This window comes from Schistocerca serialis, chromosome 1 (assembly GCF_023864345.2).
Source record: "Schistocerca serialis cubense isolate TAMUIC-IGC-003099 chromosome 1, iqSchSeri2.2, whole genome shotgun sequence".
In the NCBI taxonomy this organism is placed as follows: domain Eukaryota; kingdom Metazoa; phylum Arthropoda; class Insecta; order Orthoptera; family Acrididae; genus Schistocerca; species Schistocerca serialis.
The window spans coordinates 1087114954-1087129445 of record NC_064638.1 but is presented as its reverse complement, the minus strand read 5'-3'; the positions used below and the strand labels follow the sequence as shown (position 1 = coordinate 1087129445).

Below are 14492 nucleotides of genomic sequence, written 5' to 3'. Positions count from 1 at the left end.
AGGAATACCATGGAAATTTGGTTCTTTTATTATGAAGTATCACTCTATTTATTGATCATATGTTCCTGACTAGTAAATAACACTGCAAGAATACATCATCCAATACAATTTTTATGCAATGTCATTAAAATGTTAGAAACACTATTGCTCTACTCCATGATAAGTACCCATATATTTTAAAACTGTTGAGATATGAATCTTGGTATCACCATAACACCAAGATAGTTACCAAGTGACATTTTAACTTTTGCCAAGCAGAACATTCTTCTGCTATCATCAAGCTGAACATTTTTATGGAAAGAGGCAATGATACTGTGTTCTGCCGTAAAGCTACACTAATATAGCATCTTAGTTTCAAGATGACAAACTGTTAAATAGCATTTCCTGGTAACACACAAGAAACACAAGAGCTGCATTAATTTTGAAACAAGACTTTTGGCCAATTTCAACTTCAAGAAGATCTCTACTATCTGCCAGAAAGCAGCTTTTCATTTTCACTGATTATCGGTTTCTCTGTCTTAAGCTTACTGCAATTAATTGCAGTAAGCTTAAGATGCAGACATAAATAATAATAATAATAATAATAATAATGAGCATATGGCATTGGTGACCGGGAGACCCTTCGCGGGGCGGTTTCGCCGCCGCTCCACAAGTTCTTTAACGCCACTATGGCGGCTTGCGAGTGAATTAGGATGAAATGATGATGAAAGACACACAACACCCAGTCATCTCAAGGCAGAGAAAAATCCCTGACCCCCCCCCAGGAATCAAACCCGGGACCCCGTGCGTGGGAAGTGAGAACGCTACTGCAAGACCACAAGTCACGGACGAGACATTAATAATAACTGACTATAACAGCAGATGCAGAAGATGACCATGAAAACGAACATTTAGCTTTTCATTTATAGCTGCTTCATAAGTCACTTCCCTTAATAATACAATTTCAATTGCAGATGTTTAGAGTTGCTGTATTATGGTTCATCTGGCCCCATATGTATCAGGGGTGATGAGAAAGCAATGGGAATCTTTTAATTTCATATGCTTTATACATCTGATTTTCAAAATTTTTGTTTTTAATTTGTTGGTAGACATGTTCCTAATGTAGGTTTACATCTTTAGCTGTTATTAATACTTAGTTTATTGTTGATGGTCGAAAAAGTTATACTGTAAGTGTTTTCAAGTGCTCAGCGAATACTTGCTTTCAAAGCAGATGGATCAAAGAATTTGCATTAAATTTTGTTTGAAAAATGGAACAAAGTGCAGCACTGCATCCAAAATATTGACTGTGGCTTTTGGTGAATCTACTATGAGTAACACAAGAGTTTACAAGTGGTATATACATTTCAAAGAGGGTCAAGAGGACACTGAAGACAATGACCACTCTGGGTGCCATAGCACATCAATTACTGATGTCAATGTGGGAGAAGTAAAGCAAATAGTTCTTGAAAATCACCATCAGATAGGTTGCCTATGATGTCAGCATATGCTTTGACTCATAGCAATGAGTTTTTTCTGATGTTTCGGACATGAAACATGTAACCACAAAGTTTGTTCCAAAATTGTTGAATTTTGACCAAAAATGACAACCATAGTCAACACTCAGGAATTTTTTAATGAAGTAGACAACAATTCAAGACTTCCAAAGAAGGTGGAACAGGTGACAGAACATGGGTATTTGGGTATGATGTCAAAACCATGCCAATGGAAACTGCTTGAAGGACCAAGACCAAAAAAATTCGACAAGTTTGAACACAGATGAAGAGTCTTCTCACTGTGTTCTCCAATTACAATGGCATAGTGCATCATGGGTTCCTACCTTATGGTCATACAATCAATACGAATACTACCTGGAAGTAATGCGCCATTTGCGTGAAGCAATTTGAAGAAAATGACCAGAGCTATGGCAAAAACACTTGTGGAAATTGCATCATGATAATGCTCCCACTCACATCTCAATGCTTGTTTGTGATTTTTTGACAAAAACAAAACCATTACATTGCCTCATCCACTGTATTTATTGAACATGGTCCCCTGTGATTTCTTTCTATTCCCAAGGCTGAACAAAACTGTGAAAGGACATCATTTTTCCACCACTGATGAGATAAAAAACAGGATCACTGATAGAGCTGAAAACCATGTAAGGGTGCAAATTAGCATGATGGTCAATGGGAGCTGGTGATATGAACCCTTACTCCCCAATTGAGATTGCGAGATCATGTCTGTTTGTGTTTATAGAAAATATATATCTAAAAACAAAGATGATGTGACTTACCAAATGAAAGTGCTGGCAGGTTGACAGACACACAAACAAACACAAACATACACACAAAATTCAAGCTTTCGCAACAAACTGTTGCCTCATCAGGAAAGAGGGAAGGAGAGGGAAAGACGAAAGGATGTGGGTTTTAAGGGAGAGGGTAAGGAGTCATTCCAATCCCGGGAGCGGAAAGACTTACCTTAGGGGGAAAAAAGGACGGGTATACACTCGCGCACACACACACATATCCATCCACACATGTGCGGATGGATATGTGTGTGTGTGCGAGTGTATACCCGTCCTTTTTTCCCCCTAAGGTAAGTCTTTCCGCTCCCAGGATTGGAATGACTCCTTACCCTCTCCCTTAAAACCCACATCCTTTCGTCTTTCCCTCTCCTTCCCTCTTTCCTGATGAGGCAACAGTTTGTTGCGAAAGCTTGAATTTTGTGTGTATGTTTGTGTTTGTTTGTGTGTCTGTCGACCTGCCAGCACTTTCATTTGGTAAGTCACATCATCTTTGTTTTTAGATTTATATTTCCTACGTGGAATGTTTCCCTCTTATTATAACCATATCATGTGTTTATAGAAATATATATAAGGCTGAGAACTGTATTTTGAAAAACTAGGTTTATGTAATAACAGTTATAGGTAAAATTAAATTAGGTTCTGTTTGGATTGGTGTGGTGATGTATGTTTGAGATGTTCTAGGGCCACCAGATGGCTGCACATGATGTCAGAGCAGGCATGAGCTCAGAGTCTGCAGTGTACTGTGTACTGTGGAGCTACATCCATGGTGAAATTCTGTGATCATGGGATTTTGCAATTGGGGAGATCTATGTATAACACAGAACTGAATTTGACTTGGAACCACAATGAGAGTCTGTTCTTGTTATTGCCTGTAAGAAGTTACTAGAGCTGTTCAGAAACTGGGTTCTGTTTGGTCACAAAATGGAACCACTGAGAAACTCCGATAAAGCTTTGCACAGATGTGTTGGGCAGTGTCTCTAGTAACACCACCCATGTCACATTGCTCTTTCCAGTTCTGAGCACACAGTCAGCACATAAAGATGCCTAGAAAATACTATATCCCACCAAGTACAAGAGCCTAGTGAGAAATTTCGCCTGAAGCCTTGCAGCCCACATAACATAACTGTCATTTGTTTCCTTCTTCAAAACAACTCTCAGTCACATTCTACAGTGGCAATGAAGATGCTCCTGCAGCGTTTTTGAAGGGAAGTGTTTGATAACCCACAATACTTCCTGTAATTTGCTCCCTCTGAGTTTCATTTCTCCTCGCATGAATTGCTGCCTATGAAGACATTTTGGCACAGGCCAGCTGTCAACCAGCCTAGAGAATTGGTGGAGAGCACTGGTGGCTGCCTTCTATGATAACGGTATTGGAAAGTTGGTACAATGCTACACAAATGTCTAAGTCCAAGCAGTGACTGTGTAGGTAAGTAGCTGGAAGTTATAGCTAACAGTTGCCAATAAAACATTTTTTATTTTCACAGTGGTTTCCATTTTGCAGCCAATCGGAACTTACTTTCCAAATACCCTTTGTATTTTGATCAGATGGTAAACCAATTTGTAATTGGGATAATAAGTCCTCATTGTGAACCTACCAGTGCCTCTTACTAGGTAACAGATGTTACTTCACAGGAAAAGTCTGGTGGAAAGTGGGGCCCTCCAAAACAAGTATGAAGATCACATCAACAAGGAGAGAATCCTCACAACTTTAACAAAAAGTTAGTTCCAGAAGTTGAAAAAGCACTGGCACAACTTCTGTGGGGATTACTTTGAAGGGCACATGTTGATGTCGTTGGATAAGTAAAGACACTTACAGAAAAACGAAAATTTCCATTGCTTTCTGATCACACCTCGTACAACTTTAATCACTGGCACTAAATATCAAACAGAAATTTATGCCAGAGGAGATGTGGCTATCTCACTTATCCACAGCTTATTGAGAACAAAAATCATTATGTGTGAAAATTAAGCACTTATTTGCTATTGTTGACATGGTAATACTTCACAATTATGCACACAATATGCTTGGACAACTCAACCATAATATGGAAATGAAAGAAGAGAATTGGGATAATAAATCCTCATTGTGAACCTACCAGTGCCTTACAAGAGACTGAACACATGTACATTGTTATGAGGCAGGGCTAGACCTGCATTCTTCTGCTGAATTTTCATTTAAATGGTACGTTATAAATGTTTTACACTGAAGTTATGATTTTTTGCTCCAACAACAGTTTGCCAAATAGGCCAAAAGCTGTAGGTATACGAAGGAAGAATATTAGATGCAAGCTGTACTCTGAGAGGAAGCTGCAACGAGCCACATTATAGCAGACAGAATAATAAACTTCATGTTTCTTCCATCTATACTCTATGTACTTAGTATTTAATGTACTTAAGAGTGTTGCTGAAATATTGATACCTCTTTGAATATTTTTTTACTTGAATGGGTCTTTAAATTCTTAGAAAGTTTTGTGTGTGAAACATGTTAAGGTGGCAGGTGCTTATAACTGCATCAACCTGTACAGTGTGCACTCTAGTTCTGTATCAGTAGAATACAGAAGGCTGATGTTTCATCAGCAATTCTATTATTTACAGTGAGAAAGCATTGTTGTTGGCCCATAGCGCTGTAGTGGCAATTGGTGAATGTTGAGTTATGTTTCAATTTTTTGTGCTAGTCATGTTGCTGTAGGGCATGAGAAAGGCAGAGCTTACACCCTCTGCTCTGTTCCTTTCCCTGTGGTAGCTTATGTGTGGAAAAGATCTTGCTTCCTCCACTAATAACATCCACTTATATGACAATTCAAGAAAAATTGTGCAGCGCAGGTGTCACCATGCCTGGCTGGTTGTCAGGTTCTTTGTTGACAGGAAGACGAAGGCATATCATCTGCAAAACAACCATCCCTGCTAACACATTAAGCAGCCTTAAATTTGGTTACTGTTTTAATTGCTCAGTTACACACAAAGAACAGTACAGCTCTAAAAGAACAGCAGATACATTACAAAAAGTTTACAATGTTCACAGTTCAAAAGACATAGCATTGTATGCCATTAAATATTCAGTAGTGTATATAGCAGGGTGTCAAGAGAAATATGATTCCAGCAATTTAAGATTAAGAAAGAGAAGGGAAAAGCTGCTACCCTGCTTTCTTGGTTATATTACTCAGCAACTGTTTAGCTTTTGTTTCCTTCGTATTGGTGTGAGCGCACCATTCATCCATTCAATGAATGAACAAAAACCAGTAATTATGATATGGCAACAGACTGACTAACTTGCAAATAAGTTTTAAGAACAGAAATGATCAGTTGTCAACTGCACAAATTTTTATTAAATTAACTTTTTGACTAGTTTTGGCAAATTAATATGGCATCCCAAGAAAATCACACAGACTTACATCAGAAATCAAACATCAAGCAAACTCTGGATGATAGAGTTCTACAAAAAATGGGAATAAGATAAGAATTTGGTTAGTACCAGGGTTGGATCACAATTAACAGGAGATTAATAACAATAAGTGTACAGTAATAAACAGATTATAAACATACCTTCCTTAAAATTTTTACATAGTACTGTCAAGCAGTTAAGAAGTGACATAACAAATGCGAAGATATGGTGACCAAAAAAAAAAAATTGCATTATAAGTAAAACCAAAAGAAATATAATAATTAGCACCAATAGACTAGTGTGACCATAATACATTTCACTTATATAAGAAGCAATGAGTGCTAGTGTGCCTAAAAGGTTACAAAGACTAAGCACAATGAGGGCACTCATATCTAAACATACATCAAACGAAACTGAACATCAATCTTAAAGAAATGAAACTCCATTATGATCTTATTTCATGTGCTAATCAAACCTATGCCAATGGCCTGGTTCCTGCCAGATCACTGAAATTAAGCACTGTCAGGCTGGGCTAGCACTTGGACGGGTGACCATCCAGTCTGCCACTGTTGGTAAGAGGGTGCACTCAGCTCTTGTGAGGCAAACTGAGGAGCTAATTGATCAAGAAGTAGCGGCTCTGGTCTCAGAAACTGAAATATGGCCGGGAGAGCAGTATGCTGATCACATGCCCCTCCATATCTGCATCCAGTGACACCTATGGGCTGATGATGACACAGTGGCAGGTTGGTATCGTTGGGCCTTCATGGCCTGTTTGGGAGGAGTTTAGTTTAGTTTTAATCAGGCATATAAATTTTTACACAATTATAACATAGCTTGTAAAATGGGGTTAAGGAAGGGTACAATGATCAGGTTTATTTAATAATCAGCTGATGGTGGCACCATGGGTCGATGGAGAAGTGGCGCTACACTGAACTTTCCAGTATCTTAATGTAGAGGCCAGCCCCTGGATATGATTTTTCAGTGACGTAAATAATTGGACCTGTCCCAGCTGAGACATCCGACTTGACAGCGAGCACAACGTCCCAGTGCATATTTACAAGTTGTCTTTCCATTTAGGGCCTCTACCTATAGCTCTTATAAATACTGGCTGCATCACAGCACATCTACATTAGTAACATAAAATTATGTAACACAGGGAAATGTATTAGGCACACTGAACACGATACAAATAGGTGGCTTGTGGCTCTGACTAGTCATCACAGTCAAAACATATATAAAAAATAAATTACTTTAAAAAGCACTAAGACATCTTGACTAGATGTTGAGGGAAGAAATGCACAAACAACACATGCAAATTGCCATTCTTAACATGGAGTAAAAAGCATTACGCAAATAGGAAGGTTACAAGTCATTAGAATCGACAGGTACAAATGGTCATTTTTAATATGCGATATAAATAATTGGTTAAGCAAATAGGCAAGTTAAAAAACATTTGAAAAGAGAGGAATTACAATCAAAAAACAAACTGTTTCTAAGCGAGAGCTGATCATTCAGAAGATCTTTGGGGCCTGGATAGGAATGCTCAAAAATTTCTATATCTTCTAAAAGATTTATTTTGCACTCTTTATCCACTATGTGCAAGATTTTGATATTAAGTAACAAAAGCAGTGGGTGTAAGTGCTTTTCAGCTTTAAGATGTTCTGCCGGTTGGGGTGGCCGAGCAGTTCTAGGCGCTACAGTCTGGAACTGCGCAACCGCTATGGTTGCAGGTTCGAATCCTGCCTCGGGCATGGGTGTGTATGATGTCCTTAGGTTAGTTAGGTTTAAGTAGTTCTAAGTTCTAGGGGACTGATGTCCTTAAAAGTTAAGTCCGATAGTGCTCAGAGCCATTTGAACCATTCTTTAAGATGTTCTGAAAACATTGATTTGTAAGCAACCTTGCCATTTTTGTTCAACAAATGTTCTGGAACCAAGTCTTAAATGCCCTTTCTGTTTGTCCTACATAAAAGGCTGGGCATAAGCTCTCTGAATTTTGTATATCCCAGATTTTAGATGTTTATCAACAGGAGGTCTCTTTTTACGAATAAAAAGAAGCTTGCTTAATGATTGCTTACTTATGTAAGTTTAACTGTATGATTTTTTGAGGGTGGTAAATTAATTTTCCAAAACTAGTCAAGAAATTAATTTAATAAAAATCTGTGCAGCTGACAACTGATTATTTCTATTCTTAAAATGTGCTTCACAGCTGCTGATTGACAGCCATGTATAAAATTGCACATAAGTAAATATTCCTTCTACATACAATTTCATTTCAAATCCAAAGAAGAGTGTTTCAAATAAACATAGAGGCATAGCAGTGACTGTCTTTTGCTGCCTGATTTTTCTAATGTTAGTGATACAACATTCACTTACTCGTATACTTCTGCCTCTTTATTATCCTTTCAATAATCAATGTTCCATTCTTCACCACTTCATCAATAGCCTCCACTGTCAAGTTGGCTTTTTCATCCAGCACTTCATCTAGTGCTGTTGCATACAGCTTCACAGCATCATACAGATATGCTGCATATATTGACACATACTACAAAAGAACATTGAGACAAAGTGTAAAGAAATATAGTATCACACTTCACTAGATTATTAGAAATAATTTTAGAAACCTGTTTCAAAATATAGTTTAAGAAATTTTTTTGTCTAACAAGCACATATTATTCAGTAATCTAAAAGATTTAATTTAGAAACTGAATATATGATTAACATGTACTCACTGTTTTGAAACTTTTGTTGAAAAACACTTCTGGCATAGGAAAGTTAAATGGTTCTTTAGTATTATTGGTCCGCACATCTTTTGTGAAATTTTCGTAAGCATCTGCAGGTGGGGTTAGCACAACTACAAGTAATGATCTTAGCCTCTTTTCAATACTATCCAAATTACAGTCTGGCTGATCAAATCCAAGAGACCCTGTAATCACATCAGAGTTTGAGTTTAATTTGGTACTGTAAAGTCCTGGGTGGAACACATACATGATCTGATCAAAAGTACCAGACACCTATTTGTGGATATTAATATGGGGTATGTCCACTATTAACCTTTATGATGACTTGAACTCTGCTGGGGACACTTTCAGTGAGGTGTCTGAATGTCTGTGGAGGAATGGCAGCCCATTCTTGCTCAAGAGCTGAAACCAGAGAAGGCGGTCTGGGGTAAAGTCGACATTGTAACTCATCCCAAAAGTGGTTCATTGGGTTCAGGTCAAACCTAGAGAAGGCCAGTCAATTTAAGACTGTTACTACGCACAGGCCATCGCTTCTCTGATACTGCTTTATGACAGTGTGCATTGTCATGCTGATACAAACAATCGCGGAAATTCCTGGATGGACTAATGGTTAAAATAAAGGAACAGCAGTCACTCACCTACAGCATATTGATGCATGGAGCACAGATGCACTTAACAGAAAACAACATTCACACTATCTTTCAAGCACTAGCTCATTTTCTAGTAAAAGCACACAACATTCAAACACACAACCTCACAGACACCCAAATGCACACTTCCCTGGCCACGGCCAGGGCCATGGGAGTGTGAGTTTGAGTGTCTGTGTGGTTTTTGTGTGTGTAAATGTTTGTATGTTTGGTAGAAAAAGAGTTAGTGCTCAGTAGCTAATGTGGCATGCAGTTTTTGATTATATGTTTCTGAGCCCCTCACACTGATCTGCTATAGGTGAGTCATTGCCTTTCTCGTATTTTACCCCCATATTGATGTAAACAACCATCATCTCCAAACTGTTCCTCTACTGTACACAGTACATAATGTTGTAAAACATATTCATTTCTTTCTGCATTTAGCATTTTGTTATGTGCAATAAAGGGGAAACAGCTTACTCATGAAAACTATCCCCCATATTATAACACCTCCTCTTCTGTACTTCATTGTTGGAACTAAACATGATGGCAAGTAACATTCTCCAGGCATTCGCCAATCCCAATCCTTCTATCAGATTGCCACAGTGTGAGGCACAGTTCATCATTTCAATCACACATTTCCAGTCATGGCGTCACTCATTATACCAACTCAAGTGTTGACTAGCATTGACAAAAGAGATTTGTGGCTTATGAGGAGATGCTCAATCATTGTATCACTATTTTTTTTAACTCCATGTGCTAGCTGAACTTCTGGAGAAGTTTAGAACTCATGTGTGATTCCTTCCTTCCTTTTTAACCACTCTCTCCAATGCTGAACAATACTGTCCATTAGTACATTAGGTTTGGCAGTCTTCGTTTAGCTGTGGTTGTGCCTTTGCATTTGCACACCATAATCGCATCACCAACAGTGAACTTGGGTGGCTTTAGAAGGTCTGAAATCTCCTGTACGGTTTTTTACTCAGGTGACATCATGTTCAAAATCACAGAGGGCTCCTGACCACCCATCTGTGCTGGTACTGTTTCTTTAATGACAATACAGTACTCCCTGCCTCCTTTTGTACTGTTGGGTCTGCCTCTCATGATATCTGCATTACAGATGGGTGTCCTGATACATTTGTTCAGATAATGTACAATGGAAGGAATGCAGGTAACCGTTCACCACATAGATGAGGTGTTGTGTAGTCAGAAGATGAATAAACATGATTGAAAACACTGCCATATTGTTGTTTTTTAAAGCTAATTATTAAAAGCTAACATGAACTAACATGGCTATGTTGTCCTAGCACTACAGCTCAGCTGAGGCAAGGGCTTCTGGCAGATGGAATGGAGGAGGAGAGAAAGGAGGTGGATGTGGTAAGAGAGGGTCCAGGAGGATGGTATAGAGCTGGGTCAGTGAGGCAGCCAGTGAAAATGCCAGGTACATCCAACTAGTAAGCACACTCTGGTGTAGGCAAGAAGAGTTAAGTGGGCCACACGAAATGGAGGAGTGCTGACCACCTCACGACATCAATCTACACTCACACTTCTGCCTCTGCAGTCCCCCTCTTCCTCTGTACTATATCCCAATCACTCCTCTCCTTCACTTCACTGTGTGCCACATGCAACTCAGGTGTCATGTACCCATCCTGTTCACTTGCTGCTTCTTTCTCCCAGCCCTTAGCCAACCAGTCAAGCTGCAGTGCTGGGACAACGCAATCAACCAATCCAATGTAACTTATATATCACAATTCAATAAAATTATATCTAACACGTATAGAATTTCAGATGGAAGGAAAGAAGTCAATAAATTCTTCCACTATGAAAGATATATGAAGAAATATTCTTCAGATATGCTCACCCCAAACATATTTAAATGATTGTTCAACAGAGTATGGCATCATGTCTGCAGTTATGACCATGTATTCACCGTCATCGAATAAATTTTGTAGTTGCATTGCTTTCATGAATTCAACTAGCAACAGAGGATTGCCAAGGAACACATAAACTGCAACCAGAATAAATATATTATTTCAAGTACAACATTAGTTTAGCAATAAGTAAAGAAACTATCTCAGTTATTTTAAATATAAAGTTTTAGATTAAGCCTGATTGTGAGCATTATGAAAATTAATTGAGACAACAATTTACTGTAAACAATGCAGGTTACTGTATTTTCCATGATGTGCTTTGGCAGATTATTGATTGCCAAAACAGGTACAATGGTGCCTGTACCTGAACAAAACAAGTAAAGTTAAGGCCCAGACCACTTTGTTTTACCAAGGAGCCAAGCTTTATAATAAACTGCAAAAATACGTTGAAGACATAAGGGAACTTTGTAAATTTAAAACATTTCTTAAAATATATGTACTTCAAATTTTTATTCCATTAAAGAGTTCATGCTGTATAAATTATTACAAATAAATAATTACATTGAACAATAACAAAGTAGCCAAAGAGGGTGGAGCACATTTGTAAGCAACACAATATATGTCTTGTACATAAATTATATCATGTAATTTAAAATCCAAGATGTAGTATTGGAGGAGTCATGTGATTCATTTCTGTTATGTGAATCAGTTTCTTTATGATTCTTGAATCTTACCTTACATTATACACTAATAAGTAGTCTATAAATGTCTGTATCATCAATGTTTATGTATATCTTTTTTCCATCATTGTTAAGCATCTCAGCTGTAAACACTGAATATATTATAAATGTGTAATATTGTTGTCTATGCAAATAAATTTGTCTACAAAGTGAATGAATAAATGAACAAAAATAAATCACCAGATGAATTTATACCAAGCCACAGTTCATTGAAAGCATATGTGACATAAACATGTGTAAAAAGCAGTCTGCGTCACATACAAGACATTCAAGTATTATGAACTGAAATAAATCCACCTAATGATGGAGGTATAATCCACTGAAACATGTTATGCAAAATATTAAACATGTGACTGGTTGTTGTTTCAATTAAGCTTATTTGGTATGGTCTGCATTACATGACGGAAACTTGAAAAAATGCAATAACACAATATCTTAATATAACAGTCAGCTACACACTTTTATCAGACTAAGGCAACAACTGAAATCCCTTTTGCAAATGAGTTGGTTCCTGCCTCTACTCAGTTGTTTGATGGTGTGTTTCACTACAGAATGAGATATGTCATTATTTGATGTTATTAAGAACTTACTTCTCGTAATGTTCCTAGTTTCATGAACAGTGTTATACCAATACGCTGCTGAACAACAGCTTAGTTTCTGATCGCAGCACATTTGTTGATCATATACAGTGCTATGATGTGTGATAGTCATGTTGTTCTCTTTTGCCTCCGCTTCCAGTGTCTCTGCAACACGTTTCCATTGGGGATCGGCAAGTATGGCAAACTTCTTCCAACTGAAGTAAAGCAGCAATGCTATCACAGACTTAGTAACCTGTACAGAAAGCAATAAGTACAGCAGTTTAAGTACAAGTAAAGTTAAACATATATCTGATTTCCAACACTAAGTACAAAAACAACAGTTTAAATAAAAATGACAACACTATGATAGTGCGGTACTATACAAACTGCCATCAAAGCACTGGAAAAACCTGTATCCTGTAACATACCATCTTAGTGCTATAGTGATATGAGGACCGCCTTTGACCTTGTCTCTGACAACAGCTAGCATTGGCCTGCAGAGGACATATAAATAAATTTTTGTATCTGACTGCCTCTTGTCTACCATAAAATAACTCTTCGAATGTTCGGTTGCCAGTTCATGGTGTTCCACTGGTCATAAAGCTGATCTCCACTGATAAATCACTGGCAAAGAAAAAATGACTGGTTTCGATAATTGTGATAATATCTAATTTTACATCCCACAATTACGAGCTCAGTGCAAGTCCATAGTTGTAAAGAAGTTACAGGGCACCATATTAGGTAATCATGTAGTGCATTACAATACAAACATAAATTATTAACAAGACTGTGATAGAGAATCATAAAATGAGCATTATTAGATAATGTTAGAAATTTAACACAGAAAAACAAATGCAAACTTTTGGAAGGGTTTCTGTCTACTTATTGAATGAACACAGTCTGCAGCACACACAACAGCTGCACTACTCATGTTACAGCAAGAACTAAAGTGCCATAATAAGACTATGCCTACTACATCCATTCAATGAACTTGGCAGTTTGCTAAATTAGCTACATTACCTGCCACTGTTAAAGATAAACTTGTTGACATGTGTGGGCTTAAATTCAAGGGGAGAACGGAATGAAATGAAGCTAAAACAACTTTATTGTGAAAGAAAAAGGAAGAAGAATTAAAATAAAAACAGTTTGTTCGAAAGACATATCTGTAATATTAAAATCTGCCAGTGGGTTAGCACCAAGAAATTGCCATCAAACCTGTCCCACTCTTCCACAGAGACCCTCCCTGAGGAAGGTACCTGTGATGATGCAGAATGAGTTCTAAATGGTCCCAAGCATGCTCAGTCAGGTTCAAGTCAGAAGAAATCACAGGCCATTCCATTTGGTTGATTGCTGCCTTCTGTACAAAGATGACCACAAGGAAGGTGACATTTGCTTGTATATTATAGTCTTTAAAAAAGAACACATTGGCAAAATGTCGACTGTAGTACCACACAATAGGCTGGAGGACCCAGTCCTGATACTGCTATATCCATCAGACAAATCCTGCACTCATTTCACAGAGAAATGCACACCACTGATCTCATTCCATTCCAGGTGTTTCCTGATTGACCATCTTTCCATGCTACAGTCTGGGGGATTCTGTTTTACATATGGTCACATAGAGGCTAAATTAACTAAGTGGAGATGGGTGCTTACTGTTTAGGTCTACTCAGCATCCTCGCTTGTTTACAAAAATGCAGAGTACACTTCTGTCGCATTACCCTTAGAGTAAGCCTACCTATTAGCCATAATTTTGAGATAGTGTCATCAGCTAGTGTCATTGATAACTGGTGACTTCTACAAGACAGATCTATGATATTTTGCTTATGACATAAGCAGCTGAATGCTCAAATAATGTCACTGTGGTGTTCGCTAATCCAACGAGCAATGACATGTGCTGAAAAACCATTCTTGTCTCACCACGAAGTGACAGTCGATGCATGGTATAAGATAGAAATAACCATTTGAAACATGCTGACAGACTCAACACTGAACACAAACCACATTGCCCCATTCTTGACTGGAGAACAGCATGCTCAACTGAACTATACTGAATGTGCTTTGAGGCTTGTATCTATATTGATGAAACAGTATGTTTTTCCGTGAAAATGTGCATATATTTACAAAAAATAAAGCTGCTGACCATCATTAAACTTCAATGACATTTTTATAGTTGATCAATGGCTACGAAAAGTGCACAGTAGTGTATAGTATATGGGGGTAATTCTGTAAAAGAAGCTACCTGAAAGTTTTAAGTCCTATCAGAAAAGATTCAG

The 14492-nt window shown here is 37.9% G+C and overlaps 1 protein-coding gene across 1 annotated transcript in view; it reads right to left on the bottom strand.

Moving 5' to 3' along the window:
* The window catches only part of LOC126416036 (receptor-type guanylate cyclase Gyc76C-like), a 474092-nt gene that overhangs the window by 67889 nt on the left and 391711 nt on the right, over positions 1 to 14492 (bottom strand). The window contains exons 5-8 of the mRNA XM_050083502.1: positions 12229 to 12469; positions 10889 to 11035; positions 8396 to 8589; positions 8040 to 8208 (exon numbers count right to left, since the gene is read on the bottom strand). Of these exons, the coding sequence (XP_049939459.1) occupies positions 8040 to 8208; positions 8396 to 8589; positions 10889 to 11035; positions 12229 to 12469 (751 nt within the window). The remainder of the gene's footprint in view (positions 1 to 8039; positions 8209 to 8395; positions 8590 to 10888; positions 11036 to 12228; positions 12470 to 14492) is intronic.